General features: G+C 39.3%; 1 protein-coding gene across 1 annotated transcript; it reads left to right on the top strand.

Moving 5' to 3' along the window:
• The first annotated feature begins 13,063 nt into the window (after positions 1 to 13,063).
• nkx3-2 (NK3 homeobox 2) lies at positions 13,064 to 15,558 on the top strand. The gene is made up of 2 exons (XM_036589723.1): positions 13,064 to 13,595; positions 14,808 to 15,558. Exons 1-2 carry the CDS (start codon positions 13,244 to 13,246, stop codon positions 15,296 to 15,298), a joined length of 843 nt encoding a protein of 280 aa, XP_036445616.1. The 5' UTR covers positions 13,064 to 13,243; the 3' UTR covers positions 15,299 to 15,558.
• Positions 15,559 to 15,787: the final 229 nt, after the last annotated feature.

The raw sequence follows: 15,787 nt of genomic DNA on the forward strand, positions 1-15,787 counted from the left end.
ATTGGATATGATGGGATAATGATATAGCCCTGCTTTACAAAATAATCCAGTTCATGTGTTCCTGCCTCACAATTACGGCTCAGAAATCCTTCAGCCTCCCACCCTCCCTAGTAATGTTCAGCACCTGGTTTCTGGAGTGTTGAGCTGAATGTAAGGCCAGTGTACAAACTGTCAGGCAGAGTAGCCAAAACCCACAGAGGAAACTCCAGTCCTTTTACACACATTCATATACTCCCTTTCACAAACACACAGTTTGGACAAGCTTGCTTGTATTAGTCCAGTGTTGGGGATCTTCAGCATCTTCTATGCTTATCTGAGCTGATTTCTGCACTGTTTAGATTTAGCTGCTCAGGGTGTCAGCCTTCTACCTTGAGCCTATCACTGAACACCCCACTGTGGAAATAGCCCAGTCGCAAATGGTGCCCTAAGCCCTGCGGTCCTCTTCAATATCTATACTCCGTGACATCAACAGTATGCAAACTTACCTAGAAGGCTTGGTTTAAATGTGTACATTTGGGACAGACTTGTGCAATGTGCAGGTGCATCCAACACATCTGTTGTACTCATTATATACCCCTTCCCATATCTGGATTAATGCATCTGATCCAGCCAATCAAGGAGTTTTTTAGAAGCTAATTAGCTGGAGCAGGTTGTGGTTCGAACTACAGTCGGGGGGTAGATCTCCAGCACCAGGCTTGGTGCCCACTGGCCTGGATGAATGACTGAATTAGACAGCTCTACTATCCATGTGTCTACAAGTCCCACAAAGACTGGGGATTGTGGTGCTGCTGTCCTCATTGTGTGCGCCCGCAAGGTCTGCAAGTCCCTTAGATGCAAGTCCCTTAGATGTCCCATGAGCAGCTTCTGGGTAGCTCCTAGAAGTTAAGGAGAACTCCAGTCAATGATCTCCTCTGGGTGGATCACGCACTAGAGGGCTCTCATGAGAAAGTCCAAAATGAATAGCTGCTTTTTGTGCAAAATTTTATTAGATGTTTCATCCATCCATCCATCATCTAAACCGCTTATCCTTCTGGGTCGCGGTGGGGTGCTGGAGCCTATCCCAGCTGTCATTGGGCGGAAGGCAGGATACACCCTGGACAGGTCGCCAGTCCATCGCAGGGCAGACAGACAGACATACACATTCACACACACCTAGGGGCAATTTAGCACGTCCAATCAGCCTGACTGCATGTCTTTGGACTGTAGGAGGAAAACGGAGGAAACCCACGCAGACAACATGCAAACTCCACACAGAAATGACCCTGGTCACTCGGCCAGGAATCGAACCCAGGCCCTCCTAGCTGTGAGGCGACAGCGCTACCCGCTGCGCCACCGTGCCGCCCTTAGATGTTTCATAAATAAGGAAAATTCCCTGCCTGAATGAAATGCATATGAACACAGTTAATTAGCCTGTTCTTTGTTTATTCACCTCCATTCATTAAGGACTGCATTTTGCATTCACGTTTTTTGTTTAATGTGAACAGGAAGTTGAAACAGGCAGAATCCCCCCCAAACTGGAGGAACTTCTCATTACTGGACAGTCTGGTTTTGAGGTCTGTTGTCCAATGTCCGGTTGATCCTCACACTGAATGACTCTATATGCATTCCAGTAATTGAAGTAGATTAAGCAGCATTCTATTCCTGTCATTTTGCCTCTGTCTCTGTGTCTCTATCTTGTTTACTTGCTTACTTGCTTGGATGCCCACACAGAGATTTTCCATTGTGGCTGCCTCTCAAACCACACCTACTGTACTAAATAGCATATCAAGTTAGTACACTATCACCAGTGCTATTGCTATTTTGCACATACTGTTTAGTACAGTAGTGCTCAAATTTAGACACAATGAGAGAATTGAGAGTGAAAATTGAGATTAAATTGAACAAGTTTAATCGATAATGCTTATCTATTATTTGTTTATTTATGTTCATATGAAAAAATGAAATGTGCCAACCCTACTTACTGGGTGTAAAGGATGTGGCGATATTAAATATTTATATCCTGTTATCAGCTGACTTTTCAAATGAGCATGCTTTATGAATGAAGTTCATTAATGAAGTTCAAACACGTCAACAACATAATTAATACTTTAATTATCAAAAACAGTGGGTGGAGGCAGAGACTACAGACCTACGTCTAAAAGATTTCTGTGTAGGACGTACTTTTCTGTCCTTGCTTTAAAAGCCTCTGATGTTGACCAAAGTTCATTCTCAGTTATTTGTACTTCTGTGCAAGATCACACTAAATATACCCTTTTGCAAATACCACACTGAAGTGGTACTAGACTAAGTATATATCCCACACTTCAATGCAAACAACATGTTCTATTATGCAGTATCAGAAATGTTGGGAGAAACATCAACACTGTGAGAACATCAGCGCTAATACACATCTGCACACTCACAGGCTTAACGAGTGCTTGCACACTTTTGCGGAATTCATAAATGTGTCACGTTAAAGCCTTTACACACCAAGTGTGAACAGTAAATTCAGTGTATAAGTGTGTATAAATGGCAGTATCTTGCACACCAGATGCCATTTTTCAGACGGAGAAAATGCAAAATTATTTTATTTGCCCTTTGTTCAATTTTTGTAAACTTTCTTTGCCAGCATGAACTATCTCACCTATCACTATTGTCTCTGGTGTTGGCAAGGCGACAGCCAAGATGTGCTGTGTTCCAGCAAATTGTGTTTCCTCACAAATGCTAAAAGGATCAAAGTCTCTAAAAGCAACTTAAATGGAGCTCATACTGGGCTACTAACATATCAGTTTTAGCCTATGTGGAAGCAGCTTCTGAATGAAGCAGTGAAGCTGTTCACGCTACTTTCACTTTTCCAAAATGGACAGCAGCCCAGTGTCACTGTTTGCTTGGTCTGTCAGGACTAAAGGATGTCTCATTTGCGCTTGAAGACATTCTGTATGTTTGTTTTGTGCTTTGTCTCATGTGGAGCTTCATCTCTAAAATCAGCTCAAACTGAGTTACGGAGATCCAAACTACGAGTGAAAGAGTATGTAAAGTTTTACACTCGTGTCTGGTGAGTGTATTTTTGATGCTAAAATGTGTCTAAATGTTTTGTATTATTGTGTCATATTTTTGCACTGCATTTGATGTGTAACAGCCATTGGTGCGCACTTAAACGAAACCACAAAACGCAAGTATGGACGATTTTCACTCCTTCAATTTCAGGCCCACTGGCTGGAGGACTTAGGACAGGGATCAGGGAGGCATCATTTAAAGTTTTGAGATATCTACCCTGTCTCTGGTTATGCAAGCTTAAATGTTGTGCTAGCACAAGACGTCAGTGGGCCGCATCATGCCCTGACACAAACTTTAGTTCTGAAACCTGTTGCTTCCTTCTGCAGATGGATACATCTCGCTGTACGTCATGTGTCGTGTGTCTTTGTATTACCGGAGAGCAAAGGGCACCCTGGGGGAGGGGGTTAGGATTTCTTTTGGAACTAAAAGCACTTTAATGTTGTGTCACGTCTTATTTCTCTCTTCAGGCCTTTCTTCCGTGACGCCCAGGATGAAGAATGCATGCGAGACGGAGAAAGCGCGTCACAACTTCTTTAGGCGGTTCACTGTAAATGACTTTTGGCAAAGAGGCTTACGTTGTGAGCTCAGTCTGGCAGGAAAATGAAAGGAAAGGGGGTGGTGGGTCAGAGGTAGATAGAGAGAGCAGCGGGGAGGGACCATTTAGGCTGTCAGAAGTGGGCCAGGAGAGCATACTGCCATGAGGCTGTCACAGCTGAGAAACACATGCTGTTTAACAACTTGCAGCGTTAATGCTCTGCTGAGAAAGTGCACCCGTGCTGAAAATAAGCTTGTGATCTCTCTATTACTAAGAGACGGTGGCTAAGTTTCACTGCAGTGAGCCATGGAGAGGGTGAGACAGCACGAGGGTGGCTTCTGTAGACAGCTTCATGCAGCGGTTACTTCATAGAGAGGCTTTATTTTAAAGAAGTACTCTGGCTTTACCATAAATTTAGTTAATTAGGCAGGAACTCCATTTTTGTTAACAAACTTAATCACATTGTTGTAATGAAATACTGACACAGTTTCTTAAAGTTTGCTTACAGCAACAAAATTTGGGCCATTCAATTTAAGCCTTATTCAAGCTAGATTATTTTTAGGACAAAATTATAATATAAGTGATTACCAATTATTTCAATCCAGTATGAAACTAAAATATTCATAGTTTTTACACTCTGACAGTAAGAACTGTGGAGTGATTTTTGTCCAGTATAAATCTGCAATGTGAGATGTTTTTAGTCTTTACAGTAATAATTGGAGGCTGGTTTTAATCCAGTATGAATCTACAGTGTGTGTAGTGTTCACAGCCTGACAGTAATAATTGTGGAGTGATTTTAATCTGCTATGAATCTGCAGTGTGTGTAGTTTTTGCAGTTTGACATTAGTAAATATGGTGAATTTAATCCAGTATGAATCTTCAGTGTGTGTAGTTTTCACAGCCTGACAGTTATAACTGTGGAGTGATTTTAATCTGGTATGAATCTGCAGTGTGTGTAATTTTTACAGTCCAACAGTAGTAATCATTGTTAATTTAGTCCAGTATGAATCTGCAATGTGTGTAGTTTTTAAAGTCAGACAGGAGAAATTGAGGAATGATTTTAATCCAGTATGAATCTTCAGTGTGTGTAGTTTTCACAGCCTGACTTATAACTGTGGAGTGATTTTAACCCAGTATGAATCTGCAGTGTGTGTAGTTTTTACTGTCCAGCAGTAGTAATTATAGTGAATTTAATCTAGTATGAATCTTCAGTGTGTGTAGCTTTCACAGCCTGATTTATAATTGTGGAGTGATTTTAATCCAGTATGAATCTTCAGTGTGTGTAATTTTTACAGTCCAACAGTAGTAATTATTGTTAATTTAGTCCAGTATGAATCTGCAAAAAGTCAGACAGCAGAAATTGTGGAATGATTTTAATCCAGTATGAATCTTCAGTGTGTGTAGTTTTTACAGTCTACCATCTAATAAATGATAAAAGATATGGCCTGTGTGGTGTGTTGTTGTTGTTATTAAGTGTATTCTGTGGTGTAATGCTGATGTAAACATCTGGGATCTCACCTTTCAATCCAGGCTACTGAAAATATGGCCCTGAAACTGTAGGCATAGAACTGCTGCTGACTCTGTCATGTGTCGTGTATGTTAGCATATCTTTCTGTAAATTACATCTATGCTTTGTCTTGTACAAATCAGCCAGTGAAATTCCAACAATTTACATTGTGCAACCCCCACTGGTAAAATTAATCCAGCTCAAAAAGTGCTAAAGGATGAGATTGGAGATGCATGCTTTGAATGGTAGCCTCTTTCAGTAGGTCCCCTAGTGGCTGTTCTGCTCCCAGAATGGAAATCAGTATTTAGGTTTGTAATTAATGTAATAAAATAAGGTTTTTTCCCCACTAATTAAGGTTGGTTCCCCCCCATATTAACTGAAACACTGTTGGCTCTCTGTGTGATGTACAGTGGCTCTGTGTTGAGCTGCTAGTGAGCAATGAGGGGTGAACAATTGAGGAGTGAGAACCCCCACTGTGGAAACAATAGGGCTTTCACCACTATCAACTTCTGCAGTGTGTCTGAGAAGACTGAGATCTTCTGAGGATTTGGTTGAGCTCAGGTGAATTACTGAGGAACTGGAAACCAGAAGTGTTTTTAACCTATGATTTGTTATTTTGACACAGCCCGCTAAATCACCTGCTGCATGTTTCAGCACTGTGTAAACAAGGAAGAGACTGAAAGAGTACACAAGTGTGTCAGTGAGAAGAGAAAATCATCCCAGTGGTGTTGTCACATGTACACATTACCCTGTCAGCAAAGAACATTGTTTTGAATGTTAAGCTGTTTTGTAATGTCCAACACATGCTATTGCATATCACTTACTCTTCATAGCCATTAGTCTGTGATGTTGACACTGTTTGTTTCTCACCACCAAAAATGACTCACCTCCCATTACACTGAACATACACAGCCAGCTGTTACTCGCCTTCCATCAAACCAATCGCAACACACACACACTCTGGTGAGCTCAGCTCAGTTCAAAAAAGTGTGTACAGAAATGAAACACACACAGACCCTGAATTTTCATTGGAGTGTACTAAAGTGAAGGGATTTGTCCCAAAACACATCATCAAGAATGTTCTTTTTTCTTTATGATATATGTTGTTGGGAGTGGGCTTTACACATACAAAAAATACCAATGCTAGATTATGATTAATACTGCCTTTATTAGAGAAATACAACTGTGTTTTCCATTATACATCAGCTGTTATTTTTTCAAAAACCCTTTATATCCAAAATTGTAACAATTGTATATACAACATTTTGAGATTAAACACTGAGTATTTTGTCTAGGTTTCTACTTCGGTAAAGGAAGAAAAAATACTTGCTTGTGAATATACATATGTATCAAAAGTAAAGAGACATTGAGTTATTATAGATCTTGTATAATATTTTTAATGAGTTCTTTTAAGGAGACCTGTGTAACTACAGTGATGAAAAACTTGTTTATGTCTGCAGGCACTCATTTCTCCTTAACTAGAATGCATTCATCATTATAATGATATAACTATACATATGTCTCTTGTTCTCTTTCTTCATCTCTTTTTTCTCTTTCTTCATCTCTTTTTTCTCTTTTCTCTCTCTCTCTCTCTGTTTTTTCTTTCTCTCTGTGTGTGTCTGTCCATTCTCTCTCTATCTTTTTTTGTCTCTCTTATTCGCTGTTTTTCTCTCTTTCTCTTTGTATATGTGTCTGTCTATTTTCTTTTCTTGCTCGCTCTCTCTCTCTCACACATACACACAGACTATCTTTATATCTTACTCACGATTTTTCTGTCTGGATCTGTTTTGCTTTTTCTAATCTCTCTGTCACTGCGTTCTCTCCCTCTATCTATGTGTTTCTCTGTTTTTTCTTTTTTCTCTTTCTCTCACTGCATGTGTCTGTTCTCTCTCTCTCTCTCTCTCTCTCTCTCTCTCTCTTTCACATGTGTATGTTTCTGTTTATTGTTATCTTTATTATTATCTTTTTCTCCTTTCTCTCTCTCTGTTTCTCTCTCTGTATCATAAGTTAGAGTTTGACTTATATGATAATAATAATAATGATAACATTATTATTATTACAATTATTATAATAATAATTATTATTATTATAATAATTATTATTATATACAGTAATGACATGTAAGTATAAATGGATATGTGTAACTATATTATATGTAATTATAATAAAAATAATGATAATGTCTTTTAGTATGTAATTAAGTAGCTAGAATTATCATATTGAACAGAATGAGCATGTGTACTTCTAAATGTTGGGTAAAACTGGCTAAAAATTATATTTACTTTTCGTTACCCTGAACGCAAATGCACACTCATAGGTACACACACACACACACACACATATTTGTATTACTTCTCTGTTATTAAAGTGTAGCACACACACACACACACACACAAACACACAAACACTCACATCACTGACTATTACTCTCCTGTCATTAGGATGTGCTGTTCTAAAAAACACACACAGACAAGCGCTCTCTGTGAACAGACTGCATGAAAAAAACACGAAAACACACTCACACTGTACTTCTGTTTCACCCTCTCTCTCCCACACATACACACTCTCTGACTGCGTTTACTCCTAAAATCTCATCAGTCGTTCTGTCAGAATGATGGATTACTAACGGTAAACAAGACAATGTAGTGTTTGAGATTAGTGATCAAACCTGACAGGGGTGTTTTGGTGAGATCACATTCAAACCGCCGAACACTGTCAGTCTTGAACCCTGTGAGGCTCTTTAGACTGTCAGTTTACGTTGCTGTCTGATAGCATTTAGTGCTCAGTTGGGCACTTTTAATATGAACATATGTGAATACTAATAATAATGATGATCTGTTCAATGATGGAATGTGCCTGTATGGAGAAAGCTTTTGGTATGAAGTCATATAGTAACCTAATGGAAACTACATTTATATTGTTCACAGCATGTACTACTGAGTCCGAATTGGTCCTGAAGTTTTATTTCTGATACTTATTGTAAGGAACTAAACATTACAGATTAATGGAATGGTTTGGTGGAAAATCAAATTTACACAATTTTCGACCTATCCCACATCTAGGGTTAGGGTTTTTTCTTCTTTAGACTAAAACTGGGGCTATGAGGCTGATGTTGCTAACAAACACCAGAAGTCAATAGTCACCCAAATCTTTTCTGTAAATACTTCCCCAAAACTTCTCACAACCTTCTCAAACTGCACCCAGGTTTTCATGAAGTGTTTGAGGACACAGTTTTATTTTCATAGCTGAAAGCTGGGGACAGCCACTTTAGAAAAGACTTGTTGTATTAAATGACATGGTGAAGTTTTTAACATTTTTGAAGTTCACAGTACATCACATCACATCCTAACCCACATCAACATGTCTGCATGACCTCAAGATATTGCAGATACTGTTTTATACGATCAGCAATGAAACAGATGCCAATGTTTTTTAGGTAAACAATACTGCAAATGTGGCATTTATAACATATATTTCATATATTTTTGATTTGAAAACAATAATATGCTATGATAGGTAATATGTGCAAGTCTGCATGCTGATTCTGAAAATAACTGAAAACAAGTGCTGGGTTTGGCTCTGAGCTCAACCTTTGGCTGAAAAGCCTAGTGCTTTAATACTAATAATGAATCCCATACTGTATGTGTCACTGCTGCTACAGAATAAAACCTCCAGCATGTAATTCGTTCTTAGCGTTGGTTAACCCTTACAGCGTCCATCTGCTACTAATACAGCAGTGTGGCTTTTACTGTGCAGCCACTTCTCCCTGTGTAATCTGTACATCGTCACTCTCGCTTTATCTCCAGCTGTCTGTTTATTCTGTTAAAAAAATGCCTTGGGCTAAAAATAGTGCTCAAAAACACAAATTCTACCATATATATATATATATATATATATATATATATATATATATATATATATGTTGGTGGTGGGGTGTTGTGGTGGTGGTCTTATTGATTTGTGTGTGCATGTGTATAGAATGTATAATATATTATAATTAATTAAAATACTACTGCTAATACTAATATATAACTACATTACATAATTATAGCATATAGCATATGTGAATGTTATTTGTATTTATATAATAATGAGTGTTTTATTATAGTAAAGTATAGAATATAGAAGAATTAATAATTAATTTATATAGTACCACTACTACACTACTACTACTGCTAACAGATAATAATAATAATAATAATAATAAGAAGAAGAAGAAGAAGAAGAAGAAGAAGAAGAAGAATGAAACTGTAGTGAATCGAGTGTCCACTAGGTGGCGCTCCTGTTCTGGCGCTCAGGCGGATTCAGAGCGTCAAACAGCGCGGAACATTTCAGCGTGTTTTATATACTATAACACTCCTGAGTCTCTCAGAGGCGCCTGAGTCCCAACACAGAGAGCAGCACTCTGTAATGCAGAGTGTAAATTCACTGCCTTCAGAAAAAGGCTGGAGATTTTCACACCGATGTTTCGCTGTGAATCTGTGTGTATTATATGACTCTATATTGCGGACTGTTGTCTGCGTTCAGGCTGTTTTGAACTTTCTTTAACTAAAAGGAAAATGAGTTCAGTTCTGGGTTTTGTTTCATCCCAGACTGATCTAACAGTAGGAAACTCAAAGCAGCCACCTGGGCAAAGTAAACAAACTCTGAACAGAATAACGTAAGCACGTAAATAAATAAATAATACATTTATTTACTTTGATCTGTTTGTTCAGTGTTTTTGTTAATAAAATTAGACTGCTTCTTCCCATTTCAAACCAACACAAATATATACAACCATTAATAATAATAATAATAATAATAATACTAACAATAAAGTCCATTTTGTCATTTATTTTTGTTCATTCATGATAAAAATATGCCTTAAATATCATCTGTTCCCGAATAATGAGACTAGATTTCTGGTGAAGAGTCTGTTCACCTTCATTCTGTAAACAGAAACTCGAAATATATTGAATTAATATTTCATTTCTCATCAGTCTGTATTAAAGCGTATGTAATGCATGCAATACGATGATCTTTGCACTTTATTTTAATAACGCTTTAGAATAATATTGCACGTATAAAATGTTAATGAATGGTTTATAATTAGTATAATAATCGTTAAAAATTACTTCACAAATACCTTTAAAATTATTACTAAGCAGTTACAACACATTAATAAAAAAGGACAACAGTAACTCCACATCTTGCTGGTTACTATTCTCCATCAGGCAGCACTGAACCTGCCAGCTTCGTCACATATTCATATTCATATAATTTAACAGCTCACTTTTGTTTGCTTATTAATGTGTTATAGCTGTCTAAATTATTCTTAAAGTGTTTATGACCTAATAATAGTACTAAGCTAATTTTAAACTATTCATAAACCCTTTAAAAAACCACTCTAATCCTCTCTGTCTGTAATTAACGAGCACTGCACCGCGTTATTAATTAAATGAGATTAAAGATGATACAGTGCAGCTTTCCAGTGTGTAAATCCTCGTTTTCCCACCATATATTCGCTGTAAACGTGGTGAGAGGAAATGCAGAGATGTGAAGGAGAGAAAACAGAAAGCAAACTTTTTTTAGCTTCAGTAATGATTGAACTTCAGATCTGATCTAAACGCCTACAGTGCAGCTAAACGCACCGAGAACAACCTCCATAAGTCCATGAGTCTGTAAGACTGTCCGGCCACATAAAGCACCCTTATTAACATTTTACAGTCGTGTGCAAAAGTTTTGGTCCCCCTGGGTAAACTAGCCGCATGTTGGTTTTCTGAGTGAAAATAAGTGAACACTCTATAAGAAAACACACCTCTGGACATTTTAATGCACACTCACTGTTTATTTACTGAATTTAACATATTGGGGGAAAAAATAGCACAAAAATATGGTTTGTGCAAAAGTATTGGCACATTTTATATTTTATGTTCTCCCAGAGTGTTAAACTAGGCAAATACATAAAAACTGTGCACGAATATTTGCAGAACAATGCCATGTTGAGGCGTGTTCTCTGTAGAGGAGGTGTTTTCACTTAAAAAAACCAACCAAACCTAATTTCACTAGGAGTCTTCAAACTTTTGCATACGACTGTATTTACTGATATTCATGGTTATAATTTAATATTCTTACTTATGTTTATATCCAGATATTTATGTTTATACTCATGTTTAAATAAGTATTTTTCAGTTTTAAATTTTCGTCTTTATATTTATGATTATATTCAAGAATTCATATTTGTTGACATGCTTAATTATAATCTGATTTTCGTCGTTATATTCTGGTGTTTCTATACTGATATTCAAACTACTGGAATGGGAATGGGTTTTCCTCTTTGGTGCCAAAACGTCATCCTACCTGAATTAAATGTCTTTCATTGCCTTGAAAATAAACAGAATACAATTACTAAACGTGTTTTATTGAGAAGACAGAAAACAAGACCTTCTCAATCATCACAGATAAACGCTATCAAACAGCGAGAGCCCTGAAAACACTAATCAACATCAGGAAACGCCTCCATCCGTCTCACCAACGCGTTCCTTCTTCTCTCCTTTACCTGAGAAAGACTTGGTTTGCATTTGAAGCTGCTGAATAGCATCTGTTAAATTCGTAGAGAAAGAAGCTCCAAACTGGCTGAAACAACTGAAGGTAATAACACGTGACTAGTTTTGAAATGTTTGGGATAAATACAGTAATTTGTTAATTATATTTTATTAATTCAGTGCCATTTTAAATATATATTATTTAAAATGTACTCTGGAATGGGACCTTGACGTCGGGGGTATGAAGCACCCCTAGCAGCGGGCTGTGGATCATTGAAACTGGCGTTGGAGTGGCGTTTATGATCCACGACTAATCATCCAACATCAGTACCTGACCACACTGCTTATGTTGCTGAATGCAATCAAATCCTCTGTATAATATATATATATATATATATATATATATATATATATATATATATATATATATATATATATATATATATATATATAATTACACTAGAAGATGGATTATATATGCTGCGTTGTCTTTCCGTGAGGTATAACATCTCCGCGAGCGGGAGATACTCACCTGGAATATACAGCCTGCAACATGTATTTTATTTATTTATATATTTTTTCACGACTAAAACGATGTGAACTGCACGAATTCACATCATATTTCCTGAAGTAAAAAGATGTTTTAACATAATAAAATATAATAAAAACGCATAATTCTTATAATAATAATAAAAATAATTAAAAAAAAAAAAAATAATAATAATAATAATAACAACAATAACATGGTTATTATTATTCATAATTAAATAACGCTATTATTATTATTATTATTATTATTATTATTATCTCTGTTGTTTTTGTAAAGGAAAACAAATAAGCTTACAATACGCAAAAAAGTAAATAATACAATAAAAAGAAAGAAAGAGTAAATAGTTCATTTAAAGCTCGTGCCTGGTGATGTCCAAGTTTTTTAATCCGGTGTGAAAAAGCTACGAGCCACAAGAGTGTATTTTTCACACCCGCTTTCCGACACGCGCTAGTCGCAGACATCTTTTCATTCTAGAACACATCTGAAACATAAAACCGGTCTAGAAGCCTTCTAGAACGGTGAAACAAGTGAGTAAGAACCGCCAGCCAATCCCAGCGCGCGAGGGGCGTGGTCTTACCGGAATATCGTTTTGGAACTCTCAGCCGCTTTGCCTCCCAGAGCAGTCTGTGACTACGAATCTGCTGGCCAATCCCTGCGCAGGAAGGGCAAGGTTCTGAAAAGCGAAGCGCCACGGGTTCTAAAACGGCTGGCCAATCCTGGCGCGTGAGGGGCGTGGCTTGTCTGAGAACGGGTGGGATAAGAAAAACCTGAGCTTTTGCCAGTCGCGAGCGGAGGTCTTTTCATCTTTGTCCAATAGGAGGAAAGGATTAAGGAGGGGGCGGAGTCGTTGCTGAAAGGGGGGGTCTGTGCCCCCCCTCCCCCCCCCCCAGGTGAAGAGTGGGACGGTAAAAGCTCTTTCTCTCACACTGAAGTTGCACCGCGTCTGGATTTTACCCCCAAAATCGACCCCCCTCCCCCCAAACCACCGCCAGAAGGCACGCGGGACGACATGAGAGTCCGAGGCGGATTACTGCTGCTGGTCTGAGCGAAGCTTGTCTTGATTTCGGTTCCTTTTTTCGTCTAAACTCGCCATGGCGGTGCGGTTCTCCATCCAGGCCATTCTGGACAGAAAGGAGGAGAGCCGCCAGCTCAAGGGTTTGTTCGCCGAAAGCGCGTGCTGGGAGGAAGGAGAACGGCAGCGGAGCGCCTGCGTGGCGCGAGAACAGCGGGAGGGGTACGAGACCGACTCTGGGCTGAGCGAGGACAACGAGGACGGAGGCGGAGGAGGTGGTGGAGGAGGTGTAGGGGAGAAAAGGGTCTCCCCGAGCGCGAAGGAGAGAGACAGAGCCGCGCTGGAGGAAGAGGAGGAGGAGGAGGATGAAGAGGAAACCGCGGAGAGCGCGAGAGCGCTGAGCGACTGCGAGCTCTCCAACAGCGTGTGTGGTGAGTGTGAGAAAGTGTGTGTGTGGGTGAGAGAGAGTGTGTGGGGAGTACGCGCGAGTGTGTGTGAGAGAGTGATGAGAGGTTTTAATAAAGTGATAAAGTGAACCGCTTTAAATCTTTTCCACTGAAACTGCGACAGAAAACAGCTGTAGCAGTGATGAGCCGCGAGCGCCTGAATAGAACAACTGTTGTATTCATCTCAAACTGAATGCTTAAAATATACAGTGAAAGCTGTAAATTTAGCTCTAAAACTCAGTTTACAATTTACAATTACTTTTCTCTTCCCACTCAAACATTTCCCTGAAGATATTTTGCGCAGCTCTTTCAAAGCAAAGGGAAAGTTTAAGGCCCAACATTTCACCTGAGACGTTTATGTAAGTGACTATTAAACTAGAGTAGGGAATCTGATATAGAAAGAAAAGAGAAAGAGTTGCTAAATATTTACGTTGTAGTTGGTTGATGGAGAAACTGTGTACCCGCCAGAGCTGCTGAAGATATTGCAGATACTGTAAATGATACTGTACTCATTGTAGGTGATGTAGATACTGTAAATAATATTTGTAGTCATTCACATAATATTTTCAAACTGTGAAACTTGTGAAAATATGCGTTGGCAGAAAGAAAAACACCCCGCCCCCTCCAAAAAAAGTGAATAGATAAATACAAATCAAAAAACTTGAAATCAAGAATTTTAAGTAAATAAAAAAACTTCAAAAACAAATTATTTCAATGGTAAATATGTAAAAAAAAAATAATAATAAAATACCTGCAAAAATATTCACAATGATATCAGATGACTTTAAATGATTAAAATGCAATGTTAATGAAAAATGAAATGGGTAATTCATTTAATTCATATAAATATATTACAATTAATTAAAATGCAGAGTTCAGGAAAAAAATAGTTTCCTTAAAAAATTAACAAACCAATAAAGCTCGAACTGTTTGACAGTTTAAAAACAGAACCTCTGACGTCACTGATTAGAAGCCTTCTGTAAGACTGTAAGGTATATAAGGCAGCTTTTTTGTGATTTATTTATAATAATATATATTGAATGTACATTTAATTTTTCTGTATTGTTATTGTAGTTCGCTCTGATTGATTAGGCCAAACATAAGTTCCCTCACAAATTCTATTCTATTCTATTCTATTCTAGCTGCTTTTAACTGTGCTCACTCTTTTTTATCGTGGTGTTTCATTTATCTACCCAGACTCCAGTACGGTGGAGGACCCGAGTTGTTGTGAGGGGAGGACCAGCTCCGACCCCCCTAAGCAGCGGAAGAAGCGCTCTCGCGCCGCTTTCTCCCACGCTCAGGTGTTCGAGCTGGAGCGCCGCTTCAACCATCAGCGCTACCTGTCCGGCCCCGAGCGCGCGGACCTGGCGGCCTCGCTCAAGCTGACGGAGACGCAGGTGAAGATCTGGTTCCAGAACCGCAGGTACAAGACCAAAAGGCGCCAGATGGCCGCCGACCTTCTGGCGTCCGCCTCCGCCGCCGCGTCCGCTTCTGCCGCGGGCGCCGCCCCAGGCGCGAGGAGGGTGGCTGTCAAGGTGCTGGTGCGGGACGACCGGAGGCAGTACGCTCCGGGGGAAGTGTTGCTGCGGCCTCCGCTGCTCGCGCTCCCGCCCTCGTGCTACTGCCCTCCATATGCATACTGCCTGCCCGCGTGGAGCCTCTCCGCCTGCGCCACCGGGAACCAGTGACGCAACTTCCTATTTATTCTGCAGCGCGAGCTGAGACTAAACCGATGGACCTGGCAAAAGGAGAGGACTGCCCCATATCTCGCTGCGGACTGATGATAGCACTTTTTGTGTTGTCCATAACCCGTGTTCGAAATGGCACCCTACTCACAGTTCCCTAGTGGAGAAATGGAGCACGCGCTCTGTTCTCATACTTGCGCTCTGTAGGCTACACTCGTCTCCTAGGCAGTGCATACTAACCAAGACACAGACCACCTGCAAGTCCACCAGTACTCTAGTACCCTACCGTTAGAACCGCTGTGCACTTAGCTATAATGGAAGCAGCTTGGAGGATGGTTAGTTTGCAAGCCATTATAGTTATTTACACTTCTCCCTTTGAGAAACGTACCATGCGCTGTATTCACAAAACTTGTGTTCTAGCAAAACTTGTGTTCTGTAGGCTACACTCTGTAGATCTACTAGCTAGTGCATACTAGCCAAGACACTGGCAAG

Source organism: Colossoma macropomum, unplaced genomic scaffold (genome assembly GCF_904425465.1).
Source record: "Colossoma macropomum unplaced genomic scaffold, Colossoma_macropomum, whole genome shotgun sequence".
NCBI lineage: Eukaryota > Metazoa > Chordata > Actinopteri > Characiformes > Serrasalmidae > Colossoma > Colossoma macropomum.